Raw genomic sequence first — 17054 nt, forward strand, 5'->3', positions numbered from 1 at the left:
ATTTAATATTAGAAAATGGATTATTCAACAGGACAAAAGAGATTTACGACAGTTGCGACAGGCACAGGATCAACTGTGAATGATCATTATAGTGGTTTGTCACTCGTAAAAATGTTCAAAATCCTTTTTTAACTAGCAACAGAAGTGAACTTCATTAAACATTTAATTCTGTGTTAAAAACACATCCAGTAAGTCTCCAAGTGCGCCATAAAAATGTTTTCCCTTCTTACAATGTAGAAATTTCCTTCCGTCGGAAACTGTTAAGATGTCAGAGTTCCCTCTGATAATCCCATTACGTTCCAGGTTTTAGAGTAAATCTGTCAACCTCAAGTTCACAATTGCTCGCTTTAAATGCAACAAAAACTCCTTTTGAAGTGATAACTTCGGCCAAGTTGTAAACACACCGAGTTTAAGCTTGTCTTGCTACAGGGAGAAGTGGTGCACGTGATGAATAGTTTCCTCTTGCACCTGCTCCAATAATAATCGCTAACAAAGCTAAAGCGGGCACTTAAAGTGGCGATAAGTTTCAAGTTTCGCTCGAAAATTGCAGTTTAAGTTCTGATTAAAACAAAGTCGTCTTCTCCGTGGCGCCGCAGTAGGTGCGAGATTCTCGAAGATAATCTCCTTTTGTCACTATTCCCCTTTCAAATCAACGCATGCAATCTCATTGTTCCGGCGTCGACTCAATTAACCCAGAACTAAGAACACTACTAGTCTTAGCTTTTTCGACTAGACGCAAATTTCCACCACGACCCTGGTCTGTAATTGCAGCGAGATCAAAGTTTTCTTTGCTCTTTGTGAGGCCAGCTACGGCACGCTTCATTTATTCTTCTGTCATATCTTCTTTCCGGGGCCGGCCTAATAGCCAATTACAGATGACGCGCTATTGATTGAAGCGTGACTCATTATTATTTATTTTTTGTTATTCGAACTCCTGACTTTTTAATTAAACTCCCGAATTCCATTAGCGATAATTCATAAGTTTCCAGCACGTTATGGATGTCGTGAGGGTTGATAATGGCGCCGTAAAACGTCCGAAACACTGGCAATCACTGTAAACATTCCGCAAGCGGAGGGGTGATAACGGCACGAAACTACATTCCGGTAATGGGGTCCGTGTCACATTGTTGTCACTCTCACCCCCTGGAAAAAAACACACAAAAGAGAAACATTTTTTCGGGGGCTGTGTACAGTTAAATTAAAAAGTAAAGTGCGCCTGACGTTAATTTCGTTCCGGAGGGGCCGGGGGCGGTTTGATGGCCTCTCCAACTTGATAGTCTCCACCAGGAAATCTGAGCAACTGGGTCGGAATGACGGGTCGAGGGGTGTAGTGTTGCGAGAGTCTGAATATTGTTTAAACGGAGGGGAGTCGACAGGGGCGGGCTCGACAAAAACGAGGGTCGAATGCAACAAGGGATGAAATACTGAAAAAAGTGAAATATTCGCCGATTCACGGATTTTAGCCCAACAAAAAAATTCTTACATGATACATTTGTACACAACGAGGTGTAAGAATTAAATGTCGCTGTCAAAAAACGATGAAAGGATATTCCATTATCCTGAAAATTGTTGGCGCCGTCGAGGCAGGCAACCAGCAATACGCCAGTGTGACGTCACGTTATTAGTCAACAGTCAAGTGTTTGTTGGGGCGTGCCTGCCCTGAACCCGTTAATCCCTTATGTGATAAAAATGTTAATAAAAACGTGCAAACCCGTCCTTATCGCATCATTCCTCTTATCAGTGTTCGGTAAGTGTCGCCACCCGACCGTTTATCGCACCGCAACATCGCAAACTTCCCATCAATTTTGAGGTTATGTTTACGTTCGTAACGTCCCAAATGCGTTTCCGCAGCCCCCTTGACGGACGCCAACTGCACCATTCCGGTGATACTTCGAGGAAAATGGTTTTCCCGAGAGAACAACGTCAACACCCACATCGAGATCAACGACAATCGCATGACCGACAGGGGCGAATGTGTGGACATCCGGGACAACTTCCACGTCAACTACACCATGCTCTTCCGGAAGCACATGTGCTACACGTGCGTCAAGATCATCGTGCGAACCGTCAACGTGCTCGAGAAGATCGAGAGTGAGTCCCAAACATATAAAATGTCACCGATTAACGTCACGTTTTAGCCGGTTGCATCGACGTCCCCCACTACGAGGCCTCCCTGGAGCGTCTTTGTCGCAATCTGGACAACAGCCAGCAGATCATCACGTTCTTCGCGGAAAACTACGTCCCGGTTAACTGCCGCTCGTCTCTCGAGGGAGTCTGGAATTTTGCCTACCAGAACAGGTTCAAGTTCACCGGCGAGTGTAACAATCCCGACGCCCAGATCAGGTCGTGTCAAACCGCCGGCTCCCAGTTCTTGATCTCCAACCAGAAGTTCAACATCACCTACAAGAAGTGTCAAGGGATGACTGGGACATTCGATGGGGGTACAGTCGCCGTTTCTAGTCGACAATCGAGTCTAACGTGTGTTTTCAGTCGTGGAGTATAGTTGTCTGGGGGCGTGGTTCGTCGGCAAAAACCACTACTTTGCAGTCGCGAACACAAAGGAGTCGCGTGACGACGAGAAGTTCCGTTGTTTGTTGAAAAATCGAGATGACGATTTGTACATCGGCGTCTCCATAACTGCAGAGTGCAACACGCTGAAGACCGTCGAGCAGAGTCCTGAGAGGCTGCACATATGGCCGAGTAAATTTCGATTATTTTTTAAAAACAATCCGGAAACAATTTTTTGTAGTTAAGAGCGAAGTGGTCGAGCCGGGGTGTCGCTTGCCCCAAAATATGACAGGAGACTGGATCAACACGGCAAATATCGACGCAGATATAATCATCAATGAGACTCACATCGTTGAGACTTACTACCCCGACGAGGGGCGCTTCAGAAGGACCATCTACGTGTGCAGGGAGCAAAGGGACTCGAGGGTCATGATGGCGCGATTGACCGTGGACGGTTGGTAAGTGCGGTAATGACACGAGCACAACAGTTTTTTTCAAACTGGTTTTCAGCCAGAAGGATTACGTCTGTTTCGATTTCGTCCCCCAACACCACAATATCATCCGCTACAGGAGGGGAATCGCCGTGATCAAGGACGACTTCAGCACCGTGTGCTCCTGGGTCCAGTTCCAGAACAAAGAAAAGTGGAAGTACGATCTATACTTGAAGAAAAATCCGGTTCCCATTCGGTGTCCAGTCGCTGGAAAATTCAATTTCACTCAAAAAGGCGAGGTTCTTTTCGAGACTCGGTAACAGCGACGAAACGTAGTCCCGGAGGGCGCTGACTCTTGTGCTTGCAGCATTCTGGGCGGCGTCACGCTGAGTCCCCGCCCCAACACCTACTGCAAGCAAAACATCTCCGACTTCTCTGTGTGCGACACCGAGCAGAAGGAAATCGCGATCGACGAGAACTACTGTCTCTCGGTGGACCACTTGGGCCGCCCCGTCGACATCTACAGCGACCCCGACTACAAGATGAAGTGCATCGGCTTCTGGAAGGAGAACCTCAAGTCGTACCTGATCACGTACGACGACCTCGACCCCTACTCGAAGTACAGGTGTTGGGTGTACCAACGCGCCGACTTGAACAGGATCTTGATGTCGCAAGGTTCGTAGCCAATCCAAACGAGTCACGTCGATAAATCCCTCATTACAGCGATCGGGCCGTTCTGCGATTTGAAACAAGACGTCGTTTCGTGGAATCACACCGAGGGCGCGGCAGTCGCGATTGAGATGCAGGAGTACGAGAGAGAACGTAAGTGTTGATGCATCGCGTAGACGGGATAATGTGGGTTTTGATCAGGTGACCAGTGCCCTATGCATTTCGACGACGGCAGCAACCCTTGGTTGGAGTCCGAGAGCGTCATCCAGATCTTCACTTTCGGATATTTGGGGAGCTCTGCCGCGATCGCTAGACCCTTAGTTGCGGTTTTCTTAGCCGTCGTCTCGGCGTCGCTCGTGAGCTAGTGCGACAAAAGTACACACCACGTGACCCGTCTCGTGTGGGTTCACAACGGTGTGATAGCTCCGCCCATGTACTTCTCGCACGGGTTGAGTACAAAATCGTACAAATCTGTCCCCAACTGGTTATTGATAACAGTGTTTATGTGGCCTTGAATCGCCTTGAACTGTTATGCAATTTGCATTGTTTAGTTTAATTCTCGTCATTGTGACAATTGATCCGTCCATTGATCAAATCAAATCTGGTTGTTTATTGGCAGTTGTTTAGTTAGTAAAATAACGATATCCGCACGACCCGCTAATGGACGTGTCATTTATTCTAAGTTATCGATTTTATACCTATCGCTAAGTATATTTGTAACTTTTTTTATAGATGGAGTAAATATTTGTTGAGTAGGTAGTTTTTGCCTTGATCCAGTTGCAGTTTGTGTGGTTTTCCTGTGGGGGTTAATGAAAATGAAAGACTTGTCAAAATGGAGAGAGCTTTACTTGTGTAACATAGCTGACATGACACATAGTACCTATACATAGATGGGGCTGAGTATTACACCGACAGACATTATGAAATATATACAGATGTATAGTAGGGGCGGTGTCTTCCTACGTAAGGCATGACGAGGGTCGTGGAAAGGCGAAAAAAAAACAAGAACGAGTAATGACTTAAACATAATGTACACTCCCAGGAACTTGCGGGGACAGGCTGCGCGCGAGCCCGGAGATTCAGTCAAAAGCGATGCAAACATAACAAACGCCGCGCCAGCGCGGGGTGGCCGACAGAGGACGCCAGCGTCTCACTGCCGCACGCGCCACCACTGCTGCACCTTCTCGGTCAGCTTCCGACAGAGGCCCAGCAGCCTCCGTCACATCGGAGCTTCGGCCTCGGCCTCGCCTTCGCCCTCCTCGAGGGTGACTTGAAAGCGGATGCCGGGACGCTGCTGGTCGGGCGCGTCTTCGGCCGGCGGGCTTGGGGGGATGGCGCTCTCGTACCAGTCGCGGTTCGCCTCCAGAGTGTCGAGGATGTCCTGGGCGTCGGGATGGACGAGGTCGGCCCACGTCTCCCACAAGGGGTGGACGATGTAGTCGATGAAGCCGACTTGGGACTTCTCGATGGTCGCCGAGTGTCTGTCACACATCGGACTGATGTCCATCTTGGCCTCGCGCTCCTTGTCGCCCTGCTGGAAGAACTCCTCCATCAGCAGGTCCACCCAGCGCTTGTACAGCGCCAGCGGCTTGGTCGGGTTGCTCAGGTCGGCGCAGTGCACCAGGTTCTCCAGCACTTGGATGCGGTCGGTGTAGTTGTCCAGGAGCAGCACTCCCGAACCGGCCACCTTCTTGGTCTCCACCATCGTCTTCAGATCTGCCAGCAGACTCATGTGTTTGGACATGTCGGTGCTCAGCACCATGTCTATCACCATCTTCCGCAGCGTCTGGCGCTGCTTCTTGCTCATGTTCGTGAAGATGTCGCAGCCCTCGTTTTGCAAGAGCTTGAAGGCGACGGCCAAGTGGTGGTTCTCCAGGACGCTCTCGTCGTTATACATCAGCGCCAACTCCGAGCTCGAGTTGATGAGAAACTGATTGGTCAGTCCGGGATGGTCGACGTCGTGGATGCAGGCGGCGAAGAGCGCCGCCGTCACTTCCAACGGCGTAAACACCGACTCCAGAGCCGGAGTGTTCAGCAACACGTGGGTGCTCTGGGTGACGTCGGCCGCGTGCAACGAGTTATGAAACGGATTGTCCTTGACGTAGTGATCCTCCAGCGTCATCATGAACGTTATGAACGTCTTCGGCGGGATCATCATCGCCTTCAGCAGCTCCCTCGACGAGAACGTCGTATAAGCCACGCATGTGAGGGGTCGTCCGTTGCTCATCTCGCCGATGCGGAACATGTCGATGCCCCACCGGTCGACCTCCGCCAGGCACTTGCCCAGCTCCTCCTCGAACGGCGTCTCGACGCCGTGCTGGGGCAGCCGCTCGCCGGTGAACGAGTTGGTGTGACACAAAGGCTTCCGGTTCACCCCCGAGATCTGCGACATGGTGGAGTACGGACCCCGGGGACGCTGCTCCTTCCGCTGCGTCCCCTTCTGGGCCGGCTCTTGGCCCTCATCGACGCGCAGCGACGGCAAGTCCAACTCCTGCTGCTTATCTGAACAAAAAAAAAATCCAATTAGACCCGGCCCCCGCACCGACAATCCCAACACTCACCGAGGAAAGTTGAACAGATGTACTCCGAGATTTGGTTGCCGGATTTGCTCGACTCGGAGAAATGAGACAGTTCCTTGTTCAACATCCGTTTGAACTGCAACGAAAACACGATTTAGCAAAACATCTACAAGTCTCGAACAATAAACTGACGAGTTTTTCCGCCGGAAGGGCCAGCACCAGGAACCCCCGCATTTTCGCGTCCGTTCTCGTCGAGATCCGGAGCAAGAAAAACGCGATCACCCACACGATGCCTCCGAGTCTCCCCCATAAATCTAAGCCACTTGAACGCGAGAACAATGCGTTTACGTAATTATTTAATTCGCATAATCCGCGAACAAACAGACCGATTAATTTATGTGTCTGTTTTGCGATCGTTTCCAGATTACGAGAGAGCCGGCCGTAAACTTCGCAATTGCGCCCAGAAAAAACTTGAAATTGTTTTATAATCGCCATCGATGCTTTATTGGAGCTTCCCGGAGATTATTCTTAATCCGGGGGCTCTAGCATTCGCGCAAGTTTTGTTTGTAAACAACGGGCGATAAAGTTGCGACCCGAAGACATGCCCACGACTAGTGGTATTGACGCAGGCACGTCTTATTTTCGTCTTCGATACCGATTGATTTGTTAAAATCACGACGCCGAGGCGTGGAAACAATCAGTCCGGATCGTTTATTTATAGGCAATTTGTCCGGAGACAATCAGGGTGGCGCACGTGGTCCTCGTTTCCCAATCGATCGCGACCGTCACTGGTCCGTACCTTTATTTCGGCGATAGCCGCGGTCACGGCGATGTCCGCCATGATATTCATCCAGGGTAGATTTTCAAAAAGTTTGTCAGAGTTGGGCGGGATCCTGTCAACGGTCAGGATCTCGTCCTGGGACAGCGCTTTCGTCAACACCCTCTTGCGGGTCTTCGGATTATCATCCGAGGATAACATCGTACAATCCACGATCACTATAGCACACACCGATCGTCTATTGTTCGCACAAAGCTCACTAGACGTGTACGAAAGCTCGCCTACTCAGCGACTGAAGTGGACTATAAAGCGCGTTTCTTAAATACGTGACTAGCGCCGCCTACTGTTTTCCGATTAGACCGACGTGTTGCGTTCGGGCTATTGTTGACTCATATGATATGTGTGTCACTTTGTCCAGATTAGCGCAATTGTTATCAGGTGCGAATGTTACGCTAGACGCGAGATAATTGGGCCGATCCAGTTTGTTTGTTGTTTCGGTCCTTTTTGCGCATCATCAGGGTTCGAAACGTCGAAACGCACGGGACTGGCTACCTTGGAGGTAAAAATAACGGCTGGTTAAAAATTGATATTGTCGTGACGTCACAACTGGTATAATGGATAGTTCGTGATTGTTACGACATTTATTGTGCGGCTCAAGAACGCGGCCGACAGGTGAACAACGCAAACAAACAGTCGAAATTTTCTGTGAAAATCATAAATTACCTCCGCCCGGAAAAAATGGGGGATAGTGCGTCAGAGCGACTGTTGAATTATGATGGATGGAAGAAATTCTTTTGGACGCGGGTCGCGACGTTAACCAGGCCTTGACGGACGTAAATACGGCAGGAATTTCGTAAACGCAGGAAAAAATGTAATCTGTCGACGGCCACGCCTCGATATTTTTTTCACGTCGCGGAGTATTGAATGGAGTCGGTGTTTACGATGATGGATGGGCGGCTTTTGGGAAAACACTTCTCCCGAAAGGACACGATCGACCCTGAGGGAAATTACCGATTGTTCGCCGCTGATGACGGATTTTCCTTTTAATTCGGCCGTTGTTTCGCCGTAATTGTTTTCCCCTGGTTCGGGCGACACTTTCCACACGCGGAAGCACCAGTTGGGCGCCAAATCGCGATTTATTTTGTGCTGTTTAGCGTCGATTAGGGAAGTGTCGTGCCGACCATTAGCACCTTGCAATGCCGACGGACGCAGTTTTTTCCGGGGCACGATTCAATCCCGTCGATCGCACTCCGCCCTAATCTGAATAATCGGGTCCATTAGGGCCCCAAACAAGGGACGACTTATGCAAACGAGGGAAACAGCACGTACGGAAAAACCGTCGCTTTATTATGGCCGCCGAATTCGATTTCCTGCGAGCGCTTTCCATTTTCGACGAAATTTGCGTCAGATCGCCAAAAGCTGACTCACCAAAGAAGTCTTCTTGATGTCAGCGGTCGCGATTTGCATTGAATGACCGCCGGACAATTTTTTCAAAGTTTCCGCAGATTTTATCGTCGCGGGGTGCCCCCGGGGTCCGCACCGCGGCCTCGTTTCTTCGCGCTCGGGCTTTGTGTGCACGGAACCATCTGACGCACTGATAACGTGTTTTGGGTTAATTGCCCGGTCCAGTTTCCACCCACGCGTTTTACGAACCCCTGGCAAATATTTGATTCGGCAGTTCTTTGGGAAAAAGGTGATGCAAATCGACCTCCTTCGCTCCGGTAAATATTTGCCTTTCGTAAAAGGAGAGACGAGTCCTCGCTTGTGCAACGAGGATCGATTGTTGTTGAAACCGGCGGTTTTGATTCGCGTCATAGCGAAAAAATGAACTGGCGGACAAGTTGTTTTGAGAAAACTCGTATTGGAGAAGTGCGTTTCCATTGTGGCGAATTCCGACGATCGCAAAAATAGAAACGGGACAACAAGAGTGAAATGTCTTGTTTGCGCGACTCGATTAGAGTGAAAGTCGATCTGCGGCAGCCCCCAGAGGCACAAATGAATTGGAGGAACAACGAACGAAAAAATAAATCGAGACTCGTCGACGGAAGAAAAACGGCGGCGAGGCTGCCAATGGCGAATTCACGTGATTTCTCGAGGGATCGCTGATGACTTCCCATTGTAAATATTTTTTCGGCGGTTTTAAATTAAGACCGAGGACTCGCCGATGCAATAAACGTTTTACTGCTGTTGCTGCTCTTTGAAGACGCGATTCTGACGGCGCCGTGTTTACCATAACAGCAAGGTTAATCATCCGATGGTTGGTAATCCTGTCAGGATCGAGACGACTCCGCGGATTGATCCAGATGAACTCGGCCCCAGATTATAAATCTCTATTCAACGTTTGTTGAAAAGCTCGACCAGAAAAATCTCGATTCCGATCGACTGCAGACTTGTCAAAGCTCGAGCTTTGAGCCGACGTCTCGGATTAGTTTGGCTATTAGTGCGCCCTGATTGAATTTCGTCCCGATTTTTCAAATTAGTGAATCTGATCAGTTGCAAATAATAACGACTCCTCGATCTCTGATCTCATCTAATTTCTTCCTTGCACGATCTTCCGGCCATGTCAAATTAATTTCCAGCCGTCACGTGTTTTGCCCAGTTTTTCTGATGGATTTTTGCGGTTTACGGTCATGTCACGTCCACTTCCTGGGATAGGTTTAATTGGAAAATCCTTAATGGCAATTATTAAAACGTCGCTAAATTCCCAAGGCGAAAGCAGTTTGGTTAGGCTAATTACCATAACGCACCATCATTGCGCAACGATCGCCGAAACGGACAACCGTGACAATGACGGATAATTAGACGCGAATCAAAAATAAATACCGAGTGAATCGGTAACGCCGAGACCGAAATAAAACCCATTGAAGTCGTCGCCGTTGAGAAAAGCTATTTTGAAAAAGCTGCGACAATAAAAATAATTGGGGCACAAACTATGCAGTCATCGGGAGATTTATACCGGGGTCTGGTTATCCAACTGTGTACTCGATCGACGTAATTAATTGGGTACAAGGAGAGATCCTTCCTGGAACCTGCACGTACGCACTCTGGACCCGGCTGTAATTTTCTTTTTCCACTGACGACGCCGGGGAAATTTTTCCCGACGCAACCGAGCTTCCCAGAGATCTGTTCTCACTTGACTCAACAACACCATTAATAAAATCAACAGATGATTAACAACGAGCTTCCGAGAAAGTGTGCATCGCCCTGGACGGTACGGTCCTGGATTTGGACTTGTTCGATCGTTCACGAATCTATTTCCGTCGAGAATGTCACAGATATGAAAGGATACAAACAATAATAAAATATTTACGTCCCGCGCCGGACAATCGTGATTAGGAGCGTATTTGCGGCGGCGGCGCGTCTAAAAATACTTCCTCTTCGGACCAATCGGGAGCAAAAGTCAGGGCCCCTCGCCGGACGCGCTATCGCGACATTTGACCCCCGCCGATGCTTGCAGAAGAAACGGAGCTCCTGGCAGACCGATCGACACCGCTCCGGATTAATTAAGCTGCACCGGAATCCTCCCAACTTCCGAGCGGATTGTTTCGGGGATGAAACAATTTCGAATTGTACGTGCGAAGAACAACGAACCGCGAAGTTTGTTTGATCAAGATTCGAGATAAAGATATTTTCGTGGAGACGTTGAAGAATAGCGCGTAAATTTTCATAAATCACGGCGGATGTTCCAGCTAATATTTGCGCCTGGAAAAACTAGATTCGCGAGAGTGATGCCACCGCCCTTGAGTAATCGGACAAACGATGAATAATTGTGCGGAGGTGGCAAAATGGGGAGCATAACCTCGACGCAAAGGCCGCTTTGTTTTCGCTTTTGGTGAAATGTTTGCAAAGCTTGAAATAGACGCTGAAAGCTTGCCAGATATCATAGGGAGCTTGTTTACGACGATCTTGCATAACTCCTGATCGTCACCTTCGGAGCGGTTTGGTGTCGGAGGACGCCGGCGAGAAAGTTTCTCCCGGTCTGGAGCATCCCAGGAAATGCTCGATTACGTCTGAGTTCCACAATGGAACAACTGGCACCGTTTTCATAACGGAAAGATTTTTCTTATGCGTCAAAAGTGAATTATTACGGCTAAATATTGACAGTGGCGGCCAGAAATAGACGGCCGTAATTCGAGAATAAATTCGGGACATTAATCTGCGGATTTTCATAATCATTGCGAAACTCCGAATCGAACCGGAGCAAATTAAAAAAAAACGAACGAAACATCAATCACTCCGGCGATAACACCGATTTCCAAACTTTACGGACAACGCGACCAATTTTTATTACAGATGGTTCTTGTTGTGAGCTTTATGTATTTATAAATCAACTTTGGGGAAAAGCGTTCTAAAACGAAATCGGGTTTACAACAGACCCGGTTTTGATTCGGGGCCAGGATTTTTCTCGGAAGTAATCAAACAACATTTTCAGCACTTTTCTTCATTGTTTATAACAAACCGCAGACGAGACTGTGCAGGACTGATAAATCAATTTGGCAAAATATTCACAACACGAATCGACCGACGCCGTAAATATCGAAGAGGACAGCGTCTAGAGTAGGGTCGCTCGTCCATTTTTCATAAAGTCCGCCTTAAAAATTCACCCGTGACACGGACCCCGATCTCGCTTATTTAATTTTTTTACAGGGGATTTTTCCGACATCAAAAATTGAACACGACACGCTCCAAAAAAATGAAGAGAAATCCCTCACGTCCGGGAACCCCAATTGATAATAATAATAATAATAGTAACGGCGTGTTCTCCAAGCGGTTTTAGCAACCTCCAAGTCTCAGAAAACAAAACGTTTGCAGCTTGGTGGTCCGTACTCAAAATTTTGTCTAATGTGTACCAGGAATTTTGACTCTTTCGGGAACAAATGGATCATTGGATTTTCCAGGCCCTTCTACGCACCTACCTAGAACCACTATTAAAAACAGCCCATAATATTTGTCAGGCGAATCTACGTTGAATAGCAAACAAAAAATTTTAATGTTAATTTGGTCTTAGACGACTAATTATTAAATAAAAATTTTTTTTTTTAATAATTATTCGTCTAAGACCAAAATCAAAAATTGCAGAGCACAAATGCGTTGAAGACCCCCAGTAAGAAATGTTTAAGTACGGCCCATTTCTTCAATAATTTGAGCCTACAGCAATGGGCTGTCCCAACCGTTCCAACCCTCATAAAAGTATTAGTACGTTATAAAGACCTTTCCCAATTTTGTTTGGTAAAGTCCATTTTTTTTTAAATCAATTATCAATGTCGAAATTCCCTCAAAGACTAAAGTCCATTCAAAAATCAAAAAACCACCATCTCTTGCTTTAGGTTAGTAGAATTTAAAAAACCCTAGGTAGTTACTTTTTCATACTATGTTGGTAACTATAAATTATGACATTAATTTGATTCAAAATAAAATTCATTTGCTTTGAATTTCGTTCAAATTGTTTTATTATTGCTCAGCACGTTTCATTTTTTATTAATTCTTATTATTTTTACTTAAACATGCCCAGAAAAACAAGACACTTAATAAACACTTAACCTCAAAATTACAATTCTCACCAAATTTTACACTAGACAGGGTTGCCGATAGTAATTATCCAGGAATATGCGACGTTGGTGGTTTTTTGATTTTTGAATACGCAGCTATAGCGCATACTGAAACTAACTTTGACAGCACGTGCGTTAGGTAAACGGTGAATCTAAATCCTTTGTCAAAATGTACGAAAGGCTTTTCATGTCGTCAGATCACCGTAAATCATACTTGTCAATGTTGGAATTAAAAGGAATTAATGTTTGACGACAAAAAGATACTATTTTACGCTTGGAGATATCGACGTATCGTGTATCGATAAGACACCAAGACTGGAGTTTAGCGAGATTAGACTGGACGGCAGAGTTTATAGAATCGAAAATGTTGGCACCACTTTGATCATGATGGACAGAAAGCAAGTTGCTAGTGAAGATGGGGAAAATCCAGGGCCCCCAGTAGACTCTTGGGGAAGTCCAGAAAAGAATGAAATTGAAAGATGTGGTCTTAGATTTTGAGGAGTTTGGTCCAAAGTCTGCTGCATCTATTTGGTTATCGATGTTTTCCCAAAACAACTTGCGAAAAACAAACTAGATTGATAGATTTGCGATCTGAGAAACCAGGATATCATTTGTACGCATTGATAATTGTACGAATCTGCGACGGTCTCTGAGAAGTTCGATAAGTTTCCGGATGTTACGAGACTCAACAGATTTGAAAGTGTTTCCACCTTTGAGAAAACTGGTTTGATTCCAGACGATTTATCAAACGTACCTGAAGGAAGTTATTGCGCTGTGAATATCATTGATTAATATTTATAAGACCCGGATATTAATATCCCGAGTTATGATATAATTTACATAAATTGGGTCGGAATGAATGAACGTAAACTTAAAATATACACTAGAAAGATTAACGATTTGACGATTTTTGTTTGAAACTGGAATTTTCAAAGTGTTCCAGTTTTACCAAACACATGACCAAAATATTTGGAATTAGAAGAGCTTGAGTCTGGTGAATATGAATTTAATGAGCACGAAAAGATAATTCTTTAGTGACCGCAATTGCTTCAATAAATTGAGAAAGGTCTCTGAACTGGGATGTTTGTATTTTTAAGAACTAGTGCTATTTATTTCAGGTCTCGTAGATCCGGTCCAACGTTACATCAACAGATGAAAGATTTTTCGATAAAGAGTCCGAAGGAAATTATAAGCTTCATCTTTTATATTTCCGCTTGGAAAATTACATGGAAGAGGCGGAGAAAGACTGATATTAATGGATGGTGCAAGATGGTGATGATGTTCCTCAGCTAGTGGGTCAGGTTGAGCGATAGCTCGTAACGAAACAATTAAAACTGCTCAAGATGGGGCCTAAACTTTTACTATTTAAATTAGAAGCGTTGCTAAGTTGTAATTGGAGGAGAGATTGCAACACTGTTAGCAAGACAAGTTTGGATCATTTTTGGTTGGAGGTTAGAACAGATCTGGCTACATCTTAAAGAGACCTTTCATTTCGTGATTGGTTGTCAAATATTTGGTTTGTTCGTTGCTCGCAAAGCTCCGAAGATCAGATCGTCGCAATTAGCAGAACAGCCGAAAGGATAAACATCACTGTTTGGTTCGTGCAGGAAGTGCCAGTTCGAATCTCAAACAAACACTCATCCGTTTGTTGGGACTCGATGTGTTCGCGATTAACAAATAAAACATCAATTGCAACAAAACATCTCCATGTCGTTTTTCAAGTGCCGCCACTCGAACTTACACGACAAACCTTTCAAATCGTGTCCGATGCAATTTCGCCGGAAAAAAAATGCGTCCCTATCGCTTTTGATCACGGCACGTGCAGCAATTTTCCGCCGAAAGATTACATACAACAAGTGGAGTGGTACTCACCTTGAGCGACGCCATGTCGGAGACGGACCGATGGGTTTGGATCGTCTCAAGCTGATCCAGACACCAGTCGAGTTCCTCCATCGTCTCCATCGCCATTTTCATGTAAGCTTCATCTGAAACCGGAGGCTCGTCAGGGATTTCGGACAGGGTGGAGCGCACCGCCGCCCGATTTTTGTGCGACAAAGTGTACATCGCGACTGCGAGAACTACACAAATTGCATCACGACGATCGATTATCGCGATATGATTGCATTCTTCTGTGCAGCGAGTGCAAAAAACGCAACTTTTCTTTCGGGCGACATTATCAGTCTGACTGGTGGCGCGTGGGGTGTGCTCTATCTTGTTGAGATATTAGACCGGCCGTAGAAGGAAAATGCAACGTTACGAATTTGGATGACAACTTGAAAGTTCATTTCTTGGTACCACACCAACACGTCGAGACCCACACGACAGTCTAATCTGAACAAATGCGCTTCGAAAAAATCGCTCGCCAAGTAGATATGAAATCGATTAGGATTGGGTAAATATTGTTGTTTATTGCACCTGGAGTATTACGTTTTATCAGAGACTACGCGAAAAAACAACAAAAAAAACAAAGTTTAATAAACGAGGTTTTTGCATCATCGCGAGCTGATTTCGCCGAAGCGAATTTGGTTCGGGGAAATTCGAAGTAACAAGAAAGACTAATAAATTGGTCGATTAAGTCGTAACGTTGATGATGAGAGGAAACGCGAAATGTGTCAGCTGGTTCGCCTTTTATGACAAGCCACGACGAATAAAATCCAGATTTGGAATCGCGAAAAAATGGATTGTCGAGATTATCTCATCTGAGCACCATAAATTCAATAATTTTATTAAAAAGCACCCACACCGGCCATCAATATGTTAATCGACGTCCACGTGCGCCTGCGATGTTGTCTGTTTTGTTATTCATTGTTCCTCTTTTTTCCCCTCCCCCATTATTTGTTGTTTCTGTTTTAATGAGCGTCGATACCGACCCATTAGTCCAATTTATTCGTGCCGGAATAAAACAACAGCGCCCTCCTGTTCAATCTGTTCAATAATAAATCACAAAGGTCAACGCTTTTCGACCCATCATCACCCGTGACGTCAAAGAATTTTTTCTCGCGATCCACCAGTCCGTTATCGGGACCGCTTCAAAAATAATCGGATAAATCCGGATCGCTAGTTTACGGTCAAAGACAGAATTTATTGTAATCACGCGGTTGGACCATGTCGCAACAAAAATATTTTTACTTGTACTTTACCTCCGGGAGCTAGATTCCTCGGTTGTGGTGTGGCTGACGTCGCTGCTCCCGAAGAACGGCGAGACCTGAAAGCAAGTAGGTACCGGTTGAAAAACGGTAGATCGGCGACGTTGATTGTACGTCGCGGTGCAACCGAAACCCAACGGTCGATTGATTTTCGGTTGAAATCGCGTACTGGTACTTACTTGTTGGTGGGCACGTTGGTAAGACATTGGAAATTGTTGCGAACGCTGCGCAAACTGGCAAGAACTTGTGCGAACGGTGTGACAATAAGATCTTCTCCATGACTGCAAACAGACAGAATGAAACAACAAATTGAAACAAAACCGGAGCCGAGGCTCTCATTTTCCTGCAATTTTTAATCGGATCTGGTGCCCGGACGCGCACCCCCCCCCCCTCCCGCACCACCCCGTGTCGTTCGAATTCCTCCGGCATATTTCAGTTTGAGCAGATGTAATATTCATCCCCATCACATATCTGTAGTGGTGGAGAGGTCCTTGGTTGTTTTGAATCTGCAGTCGTTTCTATGACAACCGCCCGTTTCAGCGAGCAAGCTGAAAAGCGATTCAGAGGCGGCGGCGAAAAAACGGCGAGCCCCCGGAGGCGGCGCGGGTCAGGAGTGAGTCCCGCCACTGTCAAAGCTCGCCCGGAACATGGACGGAGCCGCTTACAGAGACAGAGATATGAATGGGACGTCGATGGGATCGTTAGTGGGACGCGGTATTAATTAAAAGTCCGGGCGAGGTCAAGGAGCTTCGAGCTTCCGGAGAAAAACACTCGTATTGTCCGGTTCGGCGAATTAAGATAAGAGCTTTATCGATTCGGCTCGGTTATTACTTTTAACAATCTCTGTAATTATTATGCTGCGAGGTAATACGTTTTAATGGCTCGTTCGAAAGCAATTAATCTCGAATTTCAAAATATAGCTGCCAGGAACAGCAATTATGATAGTTTGTGCGGCTCGTTTGTGTAATCGAGAGGAAGGGGGCCCCTGAACAATTTCCATACAAGCTCGCCTCCGGTGTAACAATCCGAACGAATCCCGGACAATGACGAATCGCGAATCCTTCGGAGGCGGCAGCCGTTAATTTGCCTGTCCCTCCGTATTTAAATAACCCGATCCGCGCCGGTTAACCTGTCAGAAATGCAAATTATTAATTATCGCCGTGTTGACTTCCTGCACGGGCCCCGGCAGGAGCTCGCTTTTTCGATTCTCTCCGACGCGGCTTTATCTCCCGACGAAAACAACGGATTTCGACGGGGCACAAACAGGAGCTCCTTTAATTAATTCTGTTTACCTCTGCGACAGAAACACGTTCTGCGCCGCGACATTTTTAACGAACAACTGATAGTGACGCGAGCGTGTTCAAACAGAACCACCGTTGTTTTTTCGTGGTAAATCGACAACCACGGGACAATGTGGACGACGCTCCGGTGATAATTAATTTCGCAAGCCGACA

The 17054-nt window shown here is 46.4% G+C and overlaps 2 protein-coding genes across 20 annotated transcripts in view; one reads left to right on the plus strand and one right to left on the minus strand.

Annotated features, from left to right (window-relative positions):
- The first annotated feature begins 1589 nt into the window (after positions 1 to 1589).
- On the plus strand, positions 1590 to 4363 carry udt (protein undicht). Its single transcript, XM_069040495.1, has 9 exons — positions 1590 to 1747; positions 1852 to 2091; positions 2139 to 2441; positions 2491 to 2700; positions 2750 to 2966; positions 3019 to 3255; positions 3307 to 3614; positions 3663 to 3761; positions 3810 to 4363. The coding sequence occupies exons 1-9, from the start codon at positions 1690 to 1692 to the stop codon at positions 3971 to 3973; spliced, it is 1836 nt and encodes a 611-aa protein (XP_068896596.1). The 5' UTR covers positions 1590 to 1689; the 3' UTR covers positions 3974 to 4363.
- Positions 4364 to 4432: 69 nt separating this feature from the next.
- Positions 4433 to 17054, minus strand: part of dnc (phosphodiesterase dunce) — a 120821-nt gene continuing 108199 nt past the window's right edge. For 17 of the 19 annotated variants that reach the window (XM_069040481.1, XM_069040480.1, XM_069040487.1 and 14 more), the window contains 5 exons: positions 15780 to 15881; positions 15595 to 15659; positions 14327 to 14439; positions 6170 to 6263; positions 4433 to 6110 (listed from right to left, as the gene is read on the minus strand). In XM_069040481.1, coding sequence (XP_068896582.1) covers positions 4828 to 6110; positions 6170 to 6263; positions 14327 to 14439; positions 15595 to 15659; positions 15780 to 15881 — 1657 coding nt within the window. In that variant the 3' untranslated portion in view covers positions 4433 to 4827. Of the gene's footprint in view, positions 6111 to 6169; positions 6264 to 6319; positions 6852 to 6926; positions 7895 to 14326; positions 14440 to 15594; positions 15660 to 15779; positions 15882 to 17054 lie in introns of those variants that run through there. The other 2 variants (XM_069040493.1, XM_069040492.1) reach the window with 2 other exon arrangements.

The sequence above is a fragment of the Tenebrio molitor genome, chromosome 3, assembly GCF_963966145.1.
Source record: "Tenebrio molitor chromosome 3, icTenMoli1.1, whole genome shotgun sequence".
NCBI lineage: Eukaryota > Metazoa > Arthropoda > Insecta > Coleoptera > Tenebrionidae > Tenebrio > Tenebrio molitor.